General features: G+C 30.6%; 1 protein-coding gene across 3 annotated transcripts in view; it reads right to left on the bottom strand.

Annotated features, from left to right (window-relative positions):
* Positions 1-17,314, bottom strand: part of coa4 (cytochrome c oxidase assembly factor 4 homolog) — a 57,712-nt gene that overhangs the window by 34,177 nt on the left and 6,221 nt on the right. For 2 of the 3 annotated variants that reach the window (XR_012049359.1, XM_061931215.2), the window contains exon 2: positions 13,190-13,460. Coding sequence is in view for 1 of the 3 variants with exons in the window: in XM_061931215.2 (XP_061787199.2) it covers positions 13,211-13,459 (249 nt within the window). In the remaining 2 variants the exon portion in view is untranslated. Of the gene's footprint in view, positions 1-13,189; positions 13,507-17,314 lie in introns of all 3 variants that reach the window. The other variant, XR_012049360.1, reaches the window with a different exon arrangement.

Here is a 17,314-nt window from a genome sequence, read left to right as displayed (position 1 = left end):
ATATCAAAGATTCATGTTTGCAGATGATACCTTATGATTATTATCACACTCTAAAAAAGTTTTAACTGTAAAATCTGACTTTTTTTTAACACTATAAACGGAAATCTGAAAAATATGCCAACTTGTATAAAAATCGAGATTTTACAGTAAAAACACTGGTAGCTCAGTAGTCAGAATTTTATCGTAAAGTGACGATAGTTTTTACTACGAATTACTGTAAATTTAAAAACAATTCCACAGTTGTTGTTTTTTACGTTTAAATTCTGGCGACTTAGCTGCCAGTTTTTACTGTAAAATCGGAATTTTATCGTAAAATTACTACGAATAACTGGAAATGTAAAAACAGTACCACTGTTCATTTTACGGTAAAATTCTGGCCACTGAACTCCCAGTTTTTATTTTCTGTAATATATATTGTCATTTTTACAGTGAATTACTGTCAATGTTTACCGTAAAATTACGGTGTTTTTTACTCTGAATTACCGCGAATGGAAAAACTGTACCACTTTTATTTCTACATTGCATATGTTTATGATTTGTCCAAATTCTTAACCAACAAAATTGAATAAATATGGCACTGAAAATGCTCTAAAATGGCTACATATGTATCTTTATGAAAAGACAACATTACATTTCTATTCATAATCCAAATTCTAACAGAGCTAACTTAATTTCTGGGGTTCCATTTTGGGACACCTATCATCTATCTCTAAAGTATATCAAAGATTCATGTTTGCAGATGATACCTTATGATTATTATCACACTCTAAAAAAGTTTTAACTGTAAAATCTGACTTTTTTTTAACACTATAAACGGAAATCTGAAAAATATGCCAACTTGTATAAAAATCGAGATTTTACAGTAAAAACACTGGTAGCTCAGTAGTCAGAATTTTATCGTAAAGTGACGATAGTTTTTACTACGAATTACTGTAAATTTAAAAACAATTCCACAGTTGTTGTTTTTTACGTTTAAATTCTGGCGACTTAGCTGCCAGTTTTTACTGTAAAATCGGAATTTTATCGTAAAATTACTACGAATAACTGGAAATGTAAAAACAGTACCACTGTTCATTTTACGGTAAAATTCTGGCCACTGAACTCCCAGTTTTTATTTTCTGTAATATATATTGTCATTTTTACAGTGAATTACTGTCAATGTTTACCGTAAAATTACGGTGTTTTTTACTCTGAATTACCGCGAATGGAAAAACTGTACCACTTTTATTTCTACATTGCATATGTTTATGATTTGTCCAAATTCTTAACCAACAAAATTGAATAAATATGGCACTGAAAATGCTCTAAAATGGCTACATATGTATCTTTATGAAAAGACAACATTACATTTCTATTCATAATCCAAATTCTAACAGAGATAACTTAATTTCTGGGGTTCCATTTTGGGACACCTATCATCTATCTCTAAAGTATATCAAAGATTCATGTTTGCAGATGATACCTTATGATTATTATCACACTCTAAAAAAGTTTTAACTGTAAAATCTGACTTTTTTTTTAACACTATAAACGGAAATCTGAAAAATATGCCAACTTTTACAGTAAAAACACCGGTAGCTCAGTAGTCAGAATTTTATCGTTAAGTGACGATCGTTTTTACTACGAATTACTGTAAATTTAAAAACTTTTTTTTTCATTTAAATTCTGGCGACTTAGCTGCCAGTTTTGACTGTAAAATCGGAATTTTATCGTAAAATTACTACGAATAACTGGAAATGTAAAAACAGTACCAATGTTAATTTTACGGTAATATTCTGGCCACTGAACTCAGTTTTTATTTCTAGTAATATATATTGTCATTTTTACAGTGAATTACTGTCAATGTTTACCGTAAAATTACGGTGTTTTTTACTCTGAATTACTGCGAATGGAAAAACTTTTATTTCTACATTGCATATGTTTATGATTTGTCCAAATTCTTAACCAACAAAATTTAATAAACATGGCACTGAAAATGCTCTAAAATGGCTACATATGTATCTTTATGAAAAGACATTACATTACATTTCTATTCATAATCCAAATTCTAACAAAGGGACACCTATCATCTATCTCGAAAGTATACCAAAGATTCATGTTTGCAGATGATACCTTATGATTATTATCACACTCTAAAAAAGTTTTAACTGGAAAATCTGACTTTTTTTTTACACTATAAACGAAAATCTGAAAAATATGCCAACTTGTATAAAAATCGAGATTTTACAGTAAAAACACTGGTAGCTCAGTAGTCAGAATTTTAGCGTAAAGTGACGATAGTTTTAACTACGAATTACTGTAAATTTAAAAACAATTCCACAGTTTTTTTTTTTACGTTTAAATTCTGGCGACTTAGCTGCCAGTTTTTACTGTAAAATCGGAATTTTATCGTAAAATTACTACGAATAACGAACTGTAAAAACAGTACCACTGTTAATTTTACGGTAAAATTCTGGCCACTGAACTCCCAGTTTTTATTTTCTGTAAAATATAGTCATTTTTACAGTCAATTACTGTCAATGTTTACCGTAAAATTACGGTGTTTTTTTTACTCTGAATTACTGCGAATGGAAAAACTGTACCACTTTTATTTCCACATTGCATATGTTTATGATTTGTCCAAATTCTTAACCAACATAATTGAATAAATATGGCACTGAAAATGCTCTAAAATGGCTACATATGAATCTTTATGAAAAGACAACATTACATTTCTATTCATAATCCAAATTCTAACAGAGCTAACTTAATTTCTGCGGTTCCATTTTGGGACACCTATCATCTATCTCGAAAGTATATCAAAGATTCATGTTTGCAGATGATACCTTATGATTATTATCACACTCTAAAAAGGTTTTAACTGTAAAATCTGACTTTTTTTTACACTATAAACGGAAATCTGAAAAATATGCCAACTTGTATAAAAATCGAGATTTTACGGTAAAAACACTGGTAGCTCAGTAGTCAGAATTTTATCGTAAAGTGACGATAGTTTTTACTACGAATTACTGTCAAAAAAAATTTACGTTTAAATTCTGGCGACTGAGCTGCCAGTTTTTACTGTAAAATCGGAATTTTATCGTAAAAATTACTACGAATAACTGGAAATGTAAAAACAGTACCAATGTTAATTTTACGGTAAAATTCTGGCCACTGAACTCACAGTTTTTATTTCCCGAAAAATATATAGTCATTTTTACAGTGAATTAATGTCAATGTTTACTGTAAAATTACGGTGTTTTTTACTCTGAATTACTGCGAATGGAAAAACTGTACCACTTTTATTTCTACATTGCGTATGTTTATGATTTGTCCAAATTCTTAACCAACATAATTGAATAAATATGGCAATGAAAATGCTCTAAAATGGCTACATATGAATCTTTATGAAAAGACAACATTACATTTCTATTCATAATCCAAATTCTAACAAAGCTAACTTAATTTCTGGGGTTCCATTTTGGGACACCTATCATCTATCTCTAAAGTATATCAAAGATTCATGTTTGCAGATGATACCTTATGATTATTATCACACTCTAAAAAAGTTTTAACTGGAAAATCTGACTTTTTTTTTAACACTATAAACGGAAATCTGAAAAATATGCCAACTTGTATAAAAATCGAGATTTTACAGTAAAAACACTGGTAGCTCAGTAGTCAGAATTTTATCGTAAAGTGACGATAGTTTTTACTACGAATTACTGTAAATTTAAAAACAATTCCACAGGGTTTTTTTTTTACGTTTAAATTCTGGCGACTTAGCTGCCAGTTTTTACTGTAAAATCGGAATTTTATCGTAAAAATTACTACGAATAACTGGAAATGTAAAAACAGTACCAATGTTAATTTTACGGTAAAATTCTGGCCACTGAACTCACAGTTTTTATTTCCCGAAAAATATATAGTCATTTTTACAGTGAATTAATGTCAATGTTTACCGTAAAATTACGGTGTTTTTTACTCTGAATTACCGCGAACGGAAAAACTTTTATTTCTACATTGCATATGTTTATGATTTGTCCAAATTCTTAACCAACATAATTGAATAAATATGGCACTGAAAATGCTCTAAAATGGCTACATATGTATCTTTATGAAAAGACAACATTACATTTCTATTCATAATCCAAATTCTAACAGAGCTAACTTAATTTCTGGAGTTCCATTTTGGGACACCTATCATCTATCTCTAAAGTATATCAAAGATTCATGTTTGCAGATGATACCTTATGATTATTATCACACTCTAAAAAAAGTTTTAACTGTAAAATCTGAATTTTTTTTTAACACTGAACGGAAATCTGAAAAATATGCCAACTTGTATAAAAATCGAGATTTTACAGTAAAAAAACTGGTAGCTCAGTAGTCAGAATTTTAGCGTAAAGTGACGATAGTTTTTACTACGAATTACTGTAAATTTAAAAACAATTCCACAGTTTGTTTTTTTTACGTTTAAATTTTGGCGACTTAGCTGCCAGTTTTTACTGTAAAATCGGAATTGTATCGTAAAAATTACTACGAATAACTGGAAACGTAAAAACAGTACCACTGTTCATTTTACGGTAAAATTCTGGCCACTGAACTCCCAGTTTTTATTTTCTGTAAAATATAGTGATTTTTACAGTCAATTACTGTCAATGTTTACCGTAAAATTACGGTGTTTTTTACTCTAAATTACTGCGAATGGAAAAACTGTACCACTTTTATTTCTACATTGCGTATGTTTATGATTTGTCCAAATTCTTAACCAACAAAATGTAATAAATATGGCACTGAAAATGCTCTAAAATGGCTACATATGTATCTTTATGAAAAGACAACATTACATTTCTATTCATAATCCAAATTCTAACAGAGCTAACTTAATTTCTGGGGTTCCATTTTGGGACACCTATCATCTATCTCTAAAGTATATTAAAGATTTATGTTTGCAGATGATACCTTATGATTATTATCACATTCTAAAAAGTTTTAACTGTAAAGTCTGACTTTTTTTTAACACTATAAACGAAAATCTGAAAAATATGCCAATTTTTACAGTAAAAACACCGGTAGGTCAGTAGTCAGAATTTTATCGTAAAGTGACGATAGTTTTTACTATGAATTACTGTAAATTCCACTGTGTTTTTTTTTACGTTTAAATTCTGGCGACTTAGCTGCCAGTTTTTACTGTAAAATCGGAATTTTTTTTTAACACTATAAACGAAAATCTGAAAAATATGCCAACTTTTACAGTAAAAACACCAGTAGGTCAGTAGTCAGAATTTTATCGTAAAGTGACGATAGTTTTTACTATGAATTACTGTAAATTCCACTGGGTTTTTTTTACGTTGAAATTCTGGCGACTTAGCTGCCAGTTTTTACTGTAAAATCGGAATTTTATCGTAAAATTACTACGAATAACTGGAAATGTAAAAACAGTACCACTGTTAATTTTACGGTAAAATTCTGGCCGCTGAACTCACAGTTTTTATTTCTAGTAATATATATTGTCATTTTTACAGTGAATTAATGTCAATGTTTACCGTAAAAATACAGTGTTTTTTTTTACTCTGAATTACTGCGAATGGAAAAACTTTTATTTCTACATTGCATATGTTTATGATTTGTCCAAATTCTTAACCAACAAAATTGAATAAATATGGCACTGAAAATGCTCTAAAATGGCTACATATGTATCTTTATGAAAAGACAACATTACATTTCTATTCATAATCCAAATTCTAACAGAGCTAACTTAATTTCTGGGGTTCCATTTTGGGACACCTATCATCTATCTCTAAAGTATATCAAAGATTCATGTTTGCAGATGATACCTTATGATTATTATCACACTCTAAAAAAGTTTTAACTGTAAAATCTGAATTTTTTTTTAACACTATAAACGGAAATCTGAAAAATATGCCAACTTGTATAAAAATCGAGATTTTACAGTAAAAACACTGGTAGCTCAGTAGTCAGAATTTTATCGTAAAGTGACGATAGTTTTTACTACGAATTACTGTAAATTTAAAAACAATTCCACAGTTGTTTTTTTTTACGTTTAAATTCTGGCGACTTAGCTGCCAGTTTTTACTGTAAAATCGGAATTTTATCGTAAAATTACTACGAATAACTGGAAATGTAAAAACAGTACCAATGTTAATTTTACGGTAAAATTCTGGCCACTGAACTCACAGTTTTTATTTCCCGAAAAATATATAGTCATTTTTACAGTGAATTAATGTCAATGTTTACCGTAAAATTACAGTGTTTTTTACTCTGAATTACTGCGAATGGAAAAACTGTACCACTTTTATTTCTACATTGCGTATGTTTATGATTTGTCCAAATTCTTAACCAACAAAATTGAATAAATATGGCACTGAAAATGCTCTAAAATGGCTACATATGTATCTTTATGAAAAGACAACATTACATTTCTATTCATAATCCAAATTCTAACAGAGCTAACTTAATTTCTGGGGTTCCATTTTGGGACACCTATCATCTATCTCTAAAGTATATCAAAGATTCATGTTTGCAGATGATACCTTATGATTATTATCACACTCTAAAAAAGTTTTAACTGTAAAATCTGACTTTTTTTTTAACACTATAAACGGAAATCTGAAAAATATGCCAATTTTTACAGTAAAAACACCGGTAGGTCAGTAGTCAGAATTTTATCGTAAAGTGACGATAGTTTTTACTATGAATTACTGTAAATTCCACTGTGTTTTTTTTAACGTTTAAATTCTGGCGACTGAGCTGCCAGTTTTTACTGTAAAATCGGAATTTTTTTTTTAACACTATAAACGAAAATCTGAAAAATATGCCAACTTTTACAGTAAAAACACCGGTAGGTCAGTAGTCAGAATTGTATCGTAAAGTGACGATAGTTTTTACTATGAATTACTGTAAATTCCACTGTTTTTTTTTTACGTTTAAATTCTGGCGACTTAGCTGCCAGTTTTTACTGTAAAATCGGAATTTTATCGTAAAAATTACTACGAATAACTGGAAATGTAAAAACAGTACCAATGTTAATTTTACGGAAAATTTCTGGCCACTGAACCCCCTGTTTGTATTTTCTGTAAAATATATAGTCATTTTTACAGTGAATTAATGTCAATGTTTACCGTAAAATTACGGTGTTTTTTACTCTGAATTACCGCGAATGGAAAAACTTTTATTTCTACATTGCATATGTTTATGATTTGTCCAAATTCTTAACCAACAAAATTGAATAAATATGGCACTGAAAATGCTCTAAAATGGCTACATATGTATCTTTATGAAAAGACAACATTACATTTCTATTCATAATCCAAATTCTAACAGAGCTAACTTAATTTCTGCGGTTCCATTTTGGGACACCTATCATCTATCTCTAAAATATACATCAAAGATTCATGTTTGCAGATGATACCTTATGATTATTATCACACTGTAAAAAAGTTTTAACTGTAAAATCTGACTTTTTTTTAACACTATAAACGAAAATCTGAAAAATATGCCAATTTATACAAAAATCGAGATTTTACAGTAAAAACACTGGTAGCTCAGTAGTCAGAATTTTATCGTAAAGTGACGATAGTTTTTACTAGGAATTACTGTAAATTTAAAAACAATTCCACAGGTTTTTCTTTTACGTTTAAATTCTGGCGACTTAGCTGCCAGTTTTTACTGTAAAATCGGAATTTTATCGTAAAAATTACTACGAATAACTGGAAATGTAAAAACAGTACCAATGTTAATTTTACGGTAAAATTCTGCCCACTGAACTCACAGTTTTTATTTCTAGTAATATATATTGTCATTTTTACAGTGAATTACTGTCAATGTTTACCGTAAAAATACAGTGTTTTTTTGTACTTTGAATTACTGCGAATGGAAAAACTTTTATTTCTACATTGCATATGTTTATGATTTGTCCAAATTCTTAACCAACATAATTGAATAAATATGGCACTGAAAATGCTCTAAAATGGCTACATATGTATTTTTATGAAAAGACAACATTACATTTCTATTCATAATCCAAATTCTAACAGAGCTAACTTAATTTCTGGGGTTCCATTTTGGGACACCTATCATCTATCTCTAAAGTATATCAAAGATTTATGTTTGCAGATGATACCTTATGATTATTATCACATTCTAAAAAAGTTTTAACTGTAAAATCTGACTTTTTTTTAACACTATAAACGAAAATCTGAAAAATCTGCCAATTTTTACAGTAAAAACACCGGTAGGTCAGTAGTCAGAATTTTATCGTAAAGTGACGATAGTTTTTACTATGAATTACTGTAAATTCCACTGTTTTTTTTTTTACGTTTAAATTCTGGTGACTGAGCTGCCAGTTTTTACTGTAAAATCAGAATTTTATCGTAAAATTACTACGAATAACTGGAAATGTAAAAACCGTACCAATGTTAATTTTACGGAAAATTTCTGGCCACTGAACTCCCCGTTTTTATTTTCTGTAAAATATATAGTCATTTTTACAGTGAATTACTGTCAATGTTTACCGTAAAATTACGGTGTTTTTTACTCTGAATTACTGCGATTGGAAAAACTGTACCACTTTTATGTCTACATTGCGTATGTTTATGATTTGTCCAAATTCTTAACCAACAAAATTGAATAAATATGGCACTGAAAATGCTCTAAAATGGCTACATATGTATCTTTATGAAAAGACAACATTACATTTCTATTCATAATCCAAATTCCAAAAGAGCTAACTTAATTTCTGGGGTTCCATTTTGGGACACCTATCATCTATCTCTAAAGTATATCAAAGATTCATGTTTGCAGATGATACCTTATGAATATTATCACATTCTAAAAAAGTTTTAACTGGAAAATCGGACTTTTTTTTTAACACTATAAACGAAAATCTGAAAAATATGCCAACTTTTACAGTAAAAACACTGGTAGCTCAGTAGTCAGAATTTTTGCGTAAAGTGACGATAGTTTTTACTATGAATTACTGTAAATTCCACTGTGTTTTTTTTAACGTTTAAATTCTGGCGACTGAGCTGCCAGTTTTTACTGTAAAATCGGAATTTTTTTTTAACACTATAAACGGAAATCTGAAAAATATGCCAATTTTTACAGTAAAAACACCGGTAGGTCAGTAGTCAGAATTTTATCGTAAAGTGACGATAGTTTTTACTATGAATTACTGTAACTTCCACTGTGTTTTTTTTAACGTTTAAATTCTGGCGACTGAGCTGCCAGTTTTTACTGTAAAATCGGAATTTTTTTTTAACACTATAAACGGAAATCTGAAAAATATGCCAACTTTTACAGTAAAAACACCGGTAGGTCAGTAGTCAGAATTTTATCGTAAAGTGACGATAGTTTTTACTATGAATTACTGTAAATTCCACTGTTTTTTTTTTTACGTTTAAATTCTGGCAACTTAGCTGCCAGTTTTTACTGTAAAATCGGAATTTTTTTTAACACTATAAACGGAAATCTGAAAAATATGCCAATTTTTACAGTAAAAACACCGGTAGGTCAGTAGTCAGAATTTTATCGTAAAGTGACGATAGTTTTTACTATGAATTACTGTAAATTCCACTGTGTTTTTTTTAACGTTTAAATTCTGGCGACTGAGCTGCCAGTTTTTACTGTAAAATCGAAAAAAAATTTGAACACTATAAACGGAAATCTGAAAAATATGCCAATTTTTACAGTAAAAACACCGGTAGAGGTCAGTAGTCAGAATTTTATCGTAAAGTGACGATAGTTTTTACTATGAATTACTGTAAATTCCACTGTGTTTTTTTTAACGTTTAAATTCTGGCGACTGAGCTGCCAGTTTTTACTGTAAAATCGGAATTTTTTTTTAACACTATAAACGGAAATCTGAAAAATATGCCAACTTTTACAGTAAAAACACCGGTAGGTCAGTAGTCAGAATTTTATCGTAAAGTGACGATAGTTTTTACTTCGAATTACTGTAAATTTAAAAACTTTTTTTTACGTTTAAATTCTGGCGACTTAGCTGCCAGTTTTTACTGTAAAATCGGAATTTTATCGTAAAATTACTACAAATAAATGGAAATGTAAAAACAGTACCACTGTTCATTTTACGGTAAAATTCTGGCCACTGAACTCCCAGTTTTTATTTTCTGTAAAATATAGTAATTTTTACAGTGAATTAATGTCAATGTTTACCGTAAAATTACGGTGTTTTTTACTCTGAATTACTGCGAATGGAAAAACTTTTATTTCTACATTGCATATGTTTATGATTTGTCCAAATTCTTAACCAACAAAATTGAATAAATATGGCACTGAAAATGCTCTAAAATGGCTACATATGTATCTTTATGGAAAGACAACATTACATTTCTATTCATAATCCAAATTCTAACAGAGCTAACTTAATTTCTGGGGTTCCATTTTGGGACACCTATCATCTATCTCTAAAGTATATTAAAGATTTATGTTTGCAGATGATACCTTATGATTATTATCACATTCTATAAAAGTTTTAACTGTAAAATCTGAATTTTTTTTTAACACTATAAACGGAAATCTGAAAAATATGCCAATTTTTACAGTAAAAACACCGGTAGGTCAGTAGTCAGAATTTTATCGTAAAGTGACGATAGTTTTTACTATGAATTACTGTAAATTCCACTGTGTTTTTTTTAACGTTTAAATTCTGGCGACTGAGCTGCCAGTTTTTACTGTAAAATCGGAATTTTTTTTTAACACTATAAACGGAAATCTGAAAAATATGCCAATTTTTACAGTAAAAACACCGGTAGGTCAGTAGTCAGAATTTTATCGTAAAGTGACGATAGTTTTTACTATGAATTACTGTAAATTCCACTGTGTTTTTTTTAACGTTTAAATTCTGGCGACTGAGCTGCCAGTTTTTACTGTAAAATCGGAATTTTTTTTTAACACTATAAACGGAAATCTGAAAAATATGCCAACTTTTACAGTAAAAACACCGGTAGGTCAGTAGTCAGAATTTTATCGTAAAGTGACGATAGTTTTTACTATGAATTACTGTAAATTCCACTGTTTTTTTTTTTACGTTTAAATTCTGGCAACTTAGCTGCCAGTTTTTACTGTAAAATCGGAATTTTTTTTAACACTATAAACGGAAATCTGAAAAATATGCCAATTTTTACAGTAAAAACACCGGTAGGTCAGTAGTCAGAATTTTATCGTAAAGTGACGATAGTTTTTACTATGAATTACTGTAAATTCCACTGTGTTTTTTTTAACGTTTAAATTCTGGCGACTGAGCTGCCAGTTTTTACTGTAAAATCGAAAAAAATTTTTAACACTATAAACGGAAATCTGAAAAATATGCCAATTTTTACAGTAAAAACACCGGTAGAGGTCAGTAGTCAGAATTTTATCGTAAAGTGACGATAGTTTTTACTATGAATTACTGTAAATTCCACTGTGTTTTTTTTAACGTTTAAATTCTGGCGACTGAGCTGCCAGTTTTTACTGTAAAATCGGAATTTTTTTTTAACACTATAAACGGAAATCTGAAAAATATGCCAACTTTTACAGTAAAAACACCGGTAGGTCAGTAGTCAGAATTTTATCGTAAAGTGACGATAGTTTTTACTTCGAATTACTGTAAATTTAAAAACTTTTTTTTACGTTTAAATTCTGGCGACTTAGCTGCCAGTTTTTACTGTAAAATCGGAATTTTATCGTAAAATTACTACAAATAAATGGAAATGTAAAAACAGTACCACTGTTCATTTTACGGTAAAATTCTGGCCACTGAACTCCCAGTTTTTATTTTCTGTAAAATATAGTCATTTTTACAGTGAATTAATGTCAATGTTTACCGTAAAATTACGGTGTTTTTTACTCTGAATTACTGCGAATGGAAAAACTTTTATTTCTACATTGCATATGTTTATGATTTGTCCAAATTCTTAACCAACAAAATTGAATAAATATGGCACTGAAAATGCTCTAAAATGGCTACATATGTATCTTTATGGAAAGACAACATTACATTTCTATTCATAATCCAAATTCTAACAGAGCTAACTTAATTTCTGGGGTTCCATTTTGGGACACCTATCATCTATCTCTAAAGTATATTAAAGATTTATGTTTGCAGATGATACCTTATGATTATTATCACATTCTATAAAAGTTTTAACTGTAAAATCTGAATTTTTTTTTAACACTATAAACGGAAATCTGAAAAATATGCCAATTTTTACAGTAAAAACACCGGTAGGTCAGTAGTCAGAATTTTATCGTAAAGTGACGATAGTTTTTACTATGAATTACTGTAAATTCCACTGTGTTTTTTTTAACGTTTAAATTCTGGCGACTGAGCTGCCAGTTTTTACTGTAAAATCGGAATTTTTTTTTAACACTATAAACGGAAATCTGAAAAATATGCCAATTTTTACAGTAAAAACACCGGTAGGTCAGTAGTCAGACTTTTATCGTAAAGTGACGATAGTTTTTACTATGAATTACTGTAAATTCCACTGGGGTTTTTTTTACGTTTAAATTCTGGCGACTTAGCTGCCAGTTTTTACTGTAAAATCGGAATTTTATCGTAAAAATTACTACGAATAACTGGAAATGTAAAAACAGTACCAATGTTATTTTTCGGTAATATTCTGGCCACTGAACTCCCCGTTTTTATTTTCTGTAAAATAGTCATTTTTACAGTGAATTACTGTCAATGTTTACCGTAAAATTACGGTGTTTTTTTACTCTGAATTACCGCGAATGGAGAAACTTTTATTTCTACATTGCATATGTTTATGATTTGTCCAAATTCTTAACCAACAAAATTGAATAAATATGGCACTGAAAATGCTCTAAAATGGCTACATATGTATCTTTATGAAAAGACAACATTACATTTCTATTCATAATCCAAATTCCAACAGAGCTAACTTAATTTCTGGGGTTCCATTTTGGGACACCTATCATCTATCTCGAAAGTATATCAAAGATTCATGTTTGCAGATGATACCTTATGATTATTATCACTTCCTAATATTGACTCCTTGACAGGACAAGCAGATGAAGAACAACCGACTTGTTCCACAAAAGTGGTAAACGCGACTTTGATTGGCTGTTGTGCGTCGCCAAGACAACCAGCACCAGCCTGGATGATACGGTAGTCTATTGTGGCGACGCAGCGTGAAATGATTCAAGCAAATACGAAACACACCTCCAGTGTGTGTTGGCTCTCTTAGCCGGGCGTGGTCTCCGTGCTCGCCGACCGCCGCCTCAGTTCCTCCGCGCGCGTCTGCTGGTAGTCCAGCATGCAGGCCTTGAAGGCGCGCACGTGGTCCTGACACGCCCGCCAGTCCTGGCGCTCGGCCATGCACTCCTGCACGGCGTAGTGCAGCTCGGCGCAGCCCGTGCGGGAGATCATGCGGTCCACGGGGTCGTCCTCGCCGTCCTCGACCCTCCCGCTGCGATCGTGGGGAGACGCCATTCTGCGCACAGGAAGGACGCCAAACGTGACCGTGGGAAACGCCTGCCCTGTAAACACCTTGTTTTGTTTTTTAAGCGCCATGATTTTCAAAAAGTGTCAAACAGGAAGTGAGGCCTAGGTAGGCTAGGCCCAGATTTGAAGAATTTGGGAGTTCCACAGGTTAAATCAAACTTAACATATATCATTTTAATTAAAAAAGTATGTGCATAGTAACTATATGTCAGGTTCAAACACCCATGACATCTATTAGACAAGACAAGAAGCAAGGAATCAGACAGAGACAGGATTCAAATGTCTGGGGCTGCACACTCGTACAGTCCCCCACCACGCTCTGAGGAGGGAGCTCCGCGCCTCCTCATTTATTTGAGCATTTCCTGATAACATGGCTGCAGCTGTTTCTAAGGGAAGGGGGTCATAAACGGCTGCCGCACTCGGTCATAAACCGTTTAAAGAAAAGGTGCCCAGAGCGAGGTCGGGTCTGCTCCCTCTCTGCTTTGTAGATCTCGGGTCATGACAAGGTCTTCCTGTGGCTGGCCAATAGATCAAAGAAACCGACACCTCCACGTCACACACAGTGGAGGTTTACAAGCGTTTTGCTTGATAAGAACAAAGACAGCTTTTGTCTTCTCGCAGGGCAGCCTGAACTCATGGGAACACAAGTTGTGTGATATATAAATATGAGTTGTTTACTTTCCTCCTTAAAGTTTTTTCAATCAATCAGAAATATCAAGCAGCTAAATTTTTTCCCATCATCCCTTCTAATGGGTGAAGTTTATTTTTTTTATGCTGATTGGACTTTTTTTTTTTATAATATCCACAAAGTTCAATGAGCAGGTTGTGTTGTGTGTGTAACCATGTTTGTCGAATTTTTGCACAGGTTGAATTGTTTTCTGCACCATGACTAAGGAAGGTTGTTTGGGTTGGGTCATATAAGTCAATGCTGTGCACATATTTTTTTATTTTTATTTTTTTTTAAATAACAACAAAATTAAAATATATAATCGACAGATCTGAGGTTGTTCTAGAGAGTTAAGCGTTGAAAGTTAAGAAAATAAAAAAGTTTGACCTATTTTTAAAAAAATTTATGAGTGGGGCTGTTTTGGAACCGCAATAATTTTACTCGATTTTTATTTTATTTTGAACTGTGTTATGAATTACTGATCTAATCAAGGCTCCAAATATTAAAAAATCATAGTTAGTTTTGAAAGCATCCCAAAATATTACAGTTCTTCATCTGCTTGTCCTGTCAAGGAGTCAATATTAGGACGTGATAATAATCATTAGGTATCATCTGCAAGCATAAATCTTTCATATATTTAGAGATAGATGATAGGTGTCCCAAAATGGAACCCCAGAAATTAAGTTAGCTCTGTTAGAATTTGGATTATGAATAGAAATGTAATGTTGTCTTTTCATAAAGATACATATGTAGCCATTTTAGAGCATTTTCAGTGCCATATTTATTCAATTTTGTTGGTTAAGAATTTGGACAAATCATAAACATATGCAATGTAGAAATAAAAGTGGTACAGTTTTTCCATTCACAGTAAAAAACACCGTAATTTTACAGTAAACATTGACATTAATTCACTGTAAAAATGACTATATATTTTACGGGAAATAAAAACTGGGAGTTCAGTGGCCAGAATATTACCGTAAAATTAACAGCTAACATTTTTCCCAAAATCCCTTGTAATGGGTGTAGTTTAGTTTTTTTATGCTGATTGAACTTTTTTTTTTATATAATATCCACAAAGTTCAATGAGCAGGTTGTGTTGTGTGTGTGTAACCATGTTTGTCGAATTTTTGCACAGGTTGAATTGTTTTCTGCACCATGACTAAGGAAGGTTGTTTGGGTTGGGTCATATAAGTCAATGCTGTGCACATATTTTTTTTTTTATTTTTATTTTTTTATTTTTTTAAATAACAACAAAATTAAAATATATAATCGACAGATCTCAGGTTGTTCTAGAGAGTTAAGCGTTGAAAGTTAAGAAAATAAAAAAGTTTGACCTATTTTTAACACTTTTATGAGTGGGGCTGTTTTGGAACCGCAATAATTTTACTAAATTTTATTTGATTTTGAACTATGTTATGAATTACTGATCTAATCAAGGCTCTAAATGCTTCACATCAAATATTATACTTTGAAATGTTTGTATATTTTGTGTTTTTGCCATAAAAACAGGGCATAAAACATTAAAACAAACACGTATATTGACAAATAAACCCGAAGTTGATCGAGAGATTTAAGCACTGAACTAAAAACGTATACACAAATTATTATATGACTTATTTGTAACATTTATATTGTTAGAATGTGCCGCGGGTCGTTCAAAAATTAGCCGCGGGCCGCACTTTGGACACCGTTGAAAAATAATAATATATATGGCTTGTTTTTTTTAACTTTTTTATGATTGAGACCCTAATTTAAGGTGAGTCCTGAAGGTAAAAAAATCTATATATTGAAAAAAATATGGCTTCTCACGATACCAAAGGGTAATGATAGTTTAGAGGCAAATAATGTAAATATTCAAATGTACTGTGTATTTTGAAATATGTATTTAATCAATTGTTTTATGTATTCATGTGATGTACCAGGTAAATACTCCCACATTTACATGTCAAATGTTCATTAATATGTTATGCCTCTTTTAAATGAACAACATTTACAATACTGTATATGTAAACATATTTATAAATATATTTAATAGCCGTTTATTTTTTTAGTTTGCAAGCATTCAGGAAGAAAAATGTTTGGTATGGAGGTTAATTTGTGTCTTTATTATGTAAGCTTTTTGTGGACACTGATTTAATATAACGGAATTTTGTGTACTGATTTTTTTTATTTTATTTTATTATTTTTTTTACATCAAATTATGCTGACAATTTTGTTAAATAAAAGTACTTTATTGATCCCTGGGGGAAATTCAGCACCACAGTTCGCTCACAATAGACAATAAACACTTAGGTATTTTTTACACGTGAATAATATAAATACCGTCTATTATACAGCATTATTCACATGTGAATAATATAAATACAGTCTATTATACAGCATTATTCACATATACAGTCTATTATACAGCATTATTCACATGTGAATAATATAAAACATTCTATTATACAGCATTGTTCACATGTGAATAAAATAAATACAGTCTATTATACAGCATTATTCACATGTGAATAATATAAATACAGTCTATTATACAGCATTATTCACATGTGAATAATATAAATACAGTCTTTTATACAGCATTATTCACATGTGAATAATATAAATACAGTCTATTATACAGCATTATTCACATGTGAATAATATAAATACAGTCTATTATACAGCATTATTCACATGTGAATGAAATAAATAGTCTATTATACAGCATTATTCACATGTGAATAATATAAATACAGTCTATTATACAGCATTATTCACATGTGAATAATATAAATACAATCTATTATACAGCATTATTCACATGTGAACAACATAAATAGTCTATTATACAGCATTATTCACATGTGAATAATATAAATACAGTCTATTATACAGCATTATTCACATGAAGAATAATATAAATACAGTCTATTATACAGCATTATTCACATGTGAATAATAAAAATACAGTCTATTATACAGCATTATTCACATGTGAATAATATAAATACAGTCTATTATACAGCATTATTCACATATACAGTCTATTATACAGCATTATTCACATGTGAATAATATAAATACAGTCTATTATACAGCATTATTCACATGTGAATGAAATAAATACAGTCTATTATACAGCATTATTCACATCTGAATAATATAAATACAGTCTATTATACAGCATTATTCAC

The sequence above is a fragment of the Nerophis lumbriciformis genome, linkage group LG37 (assembly GCF_033978685.3).
Source record: "Nerophis lumbriciformis linkage group LG37, RoL_Nlum_v2.1, whole genome shotgun sequence".
Lineage (NCBI taxonomy): Eukaryota > Metazoa > Chordata > Actinopteri > Syngnathiformes > Syngnathidae > Nerophis > Nerophis lumbriciformis.
This window is presented reverse-complemented; position numbering and strand designations above follow the sequence as displayed.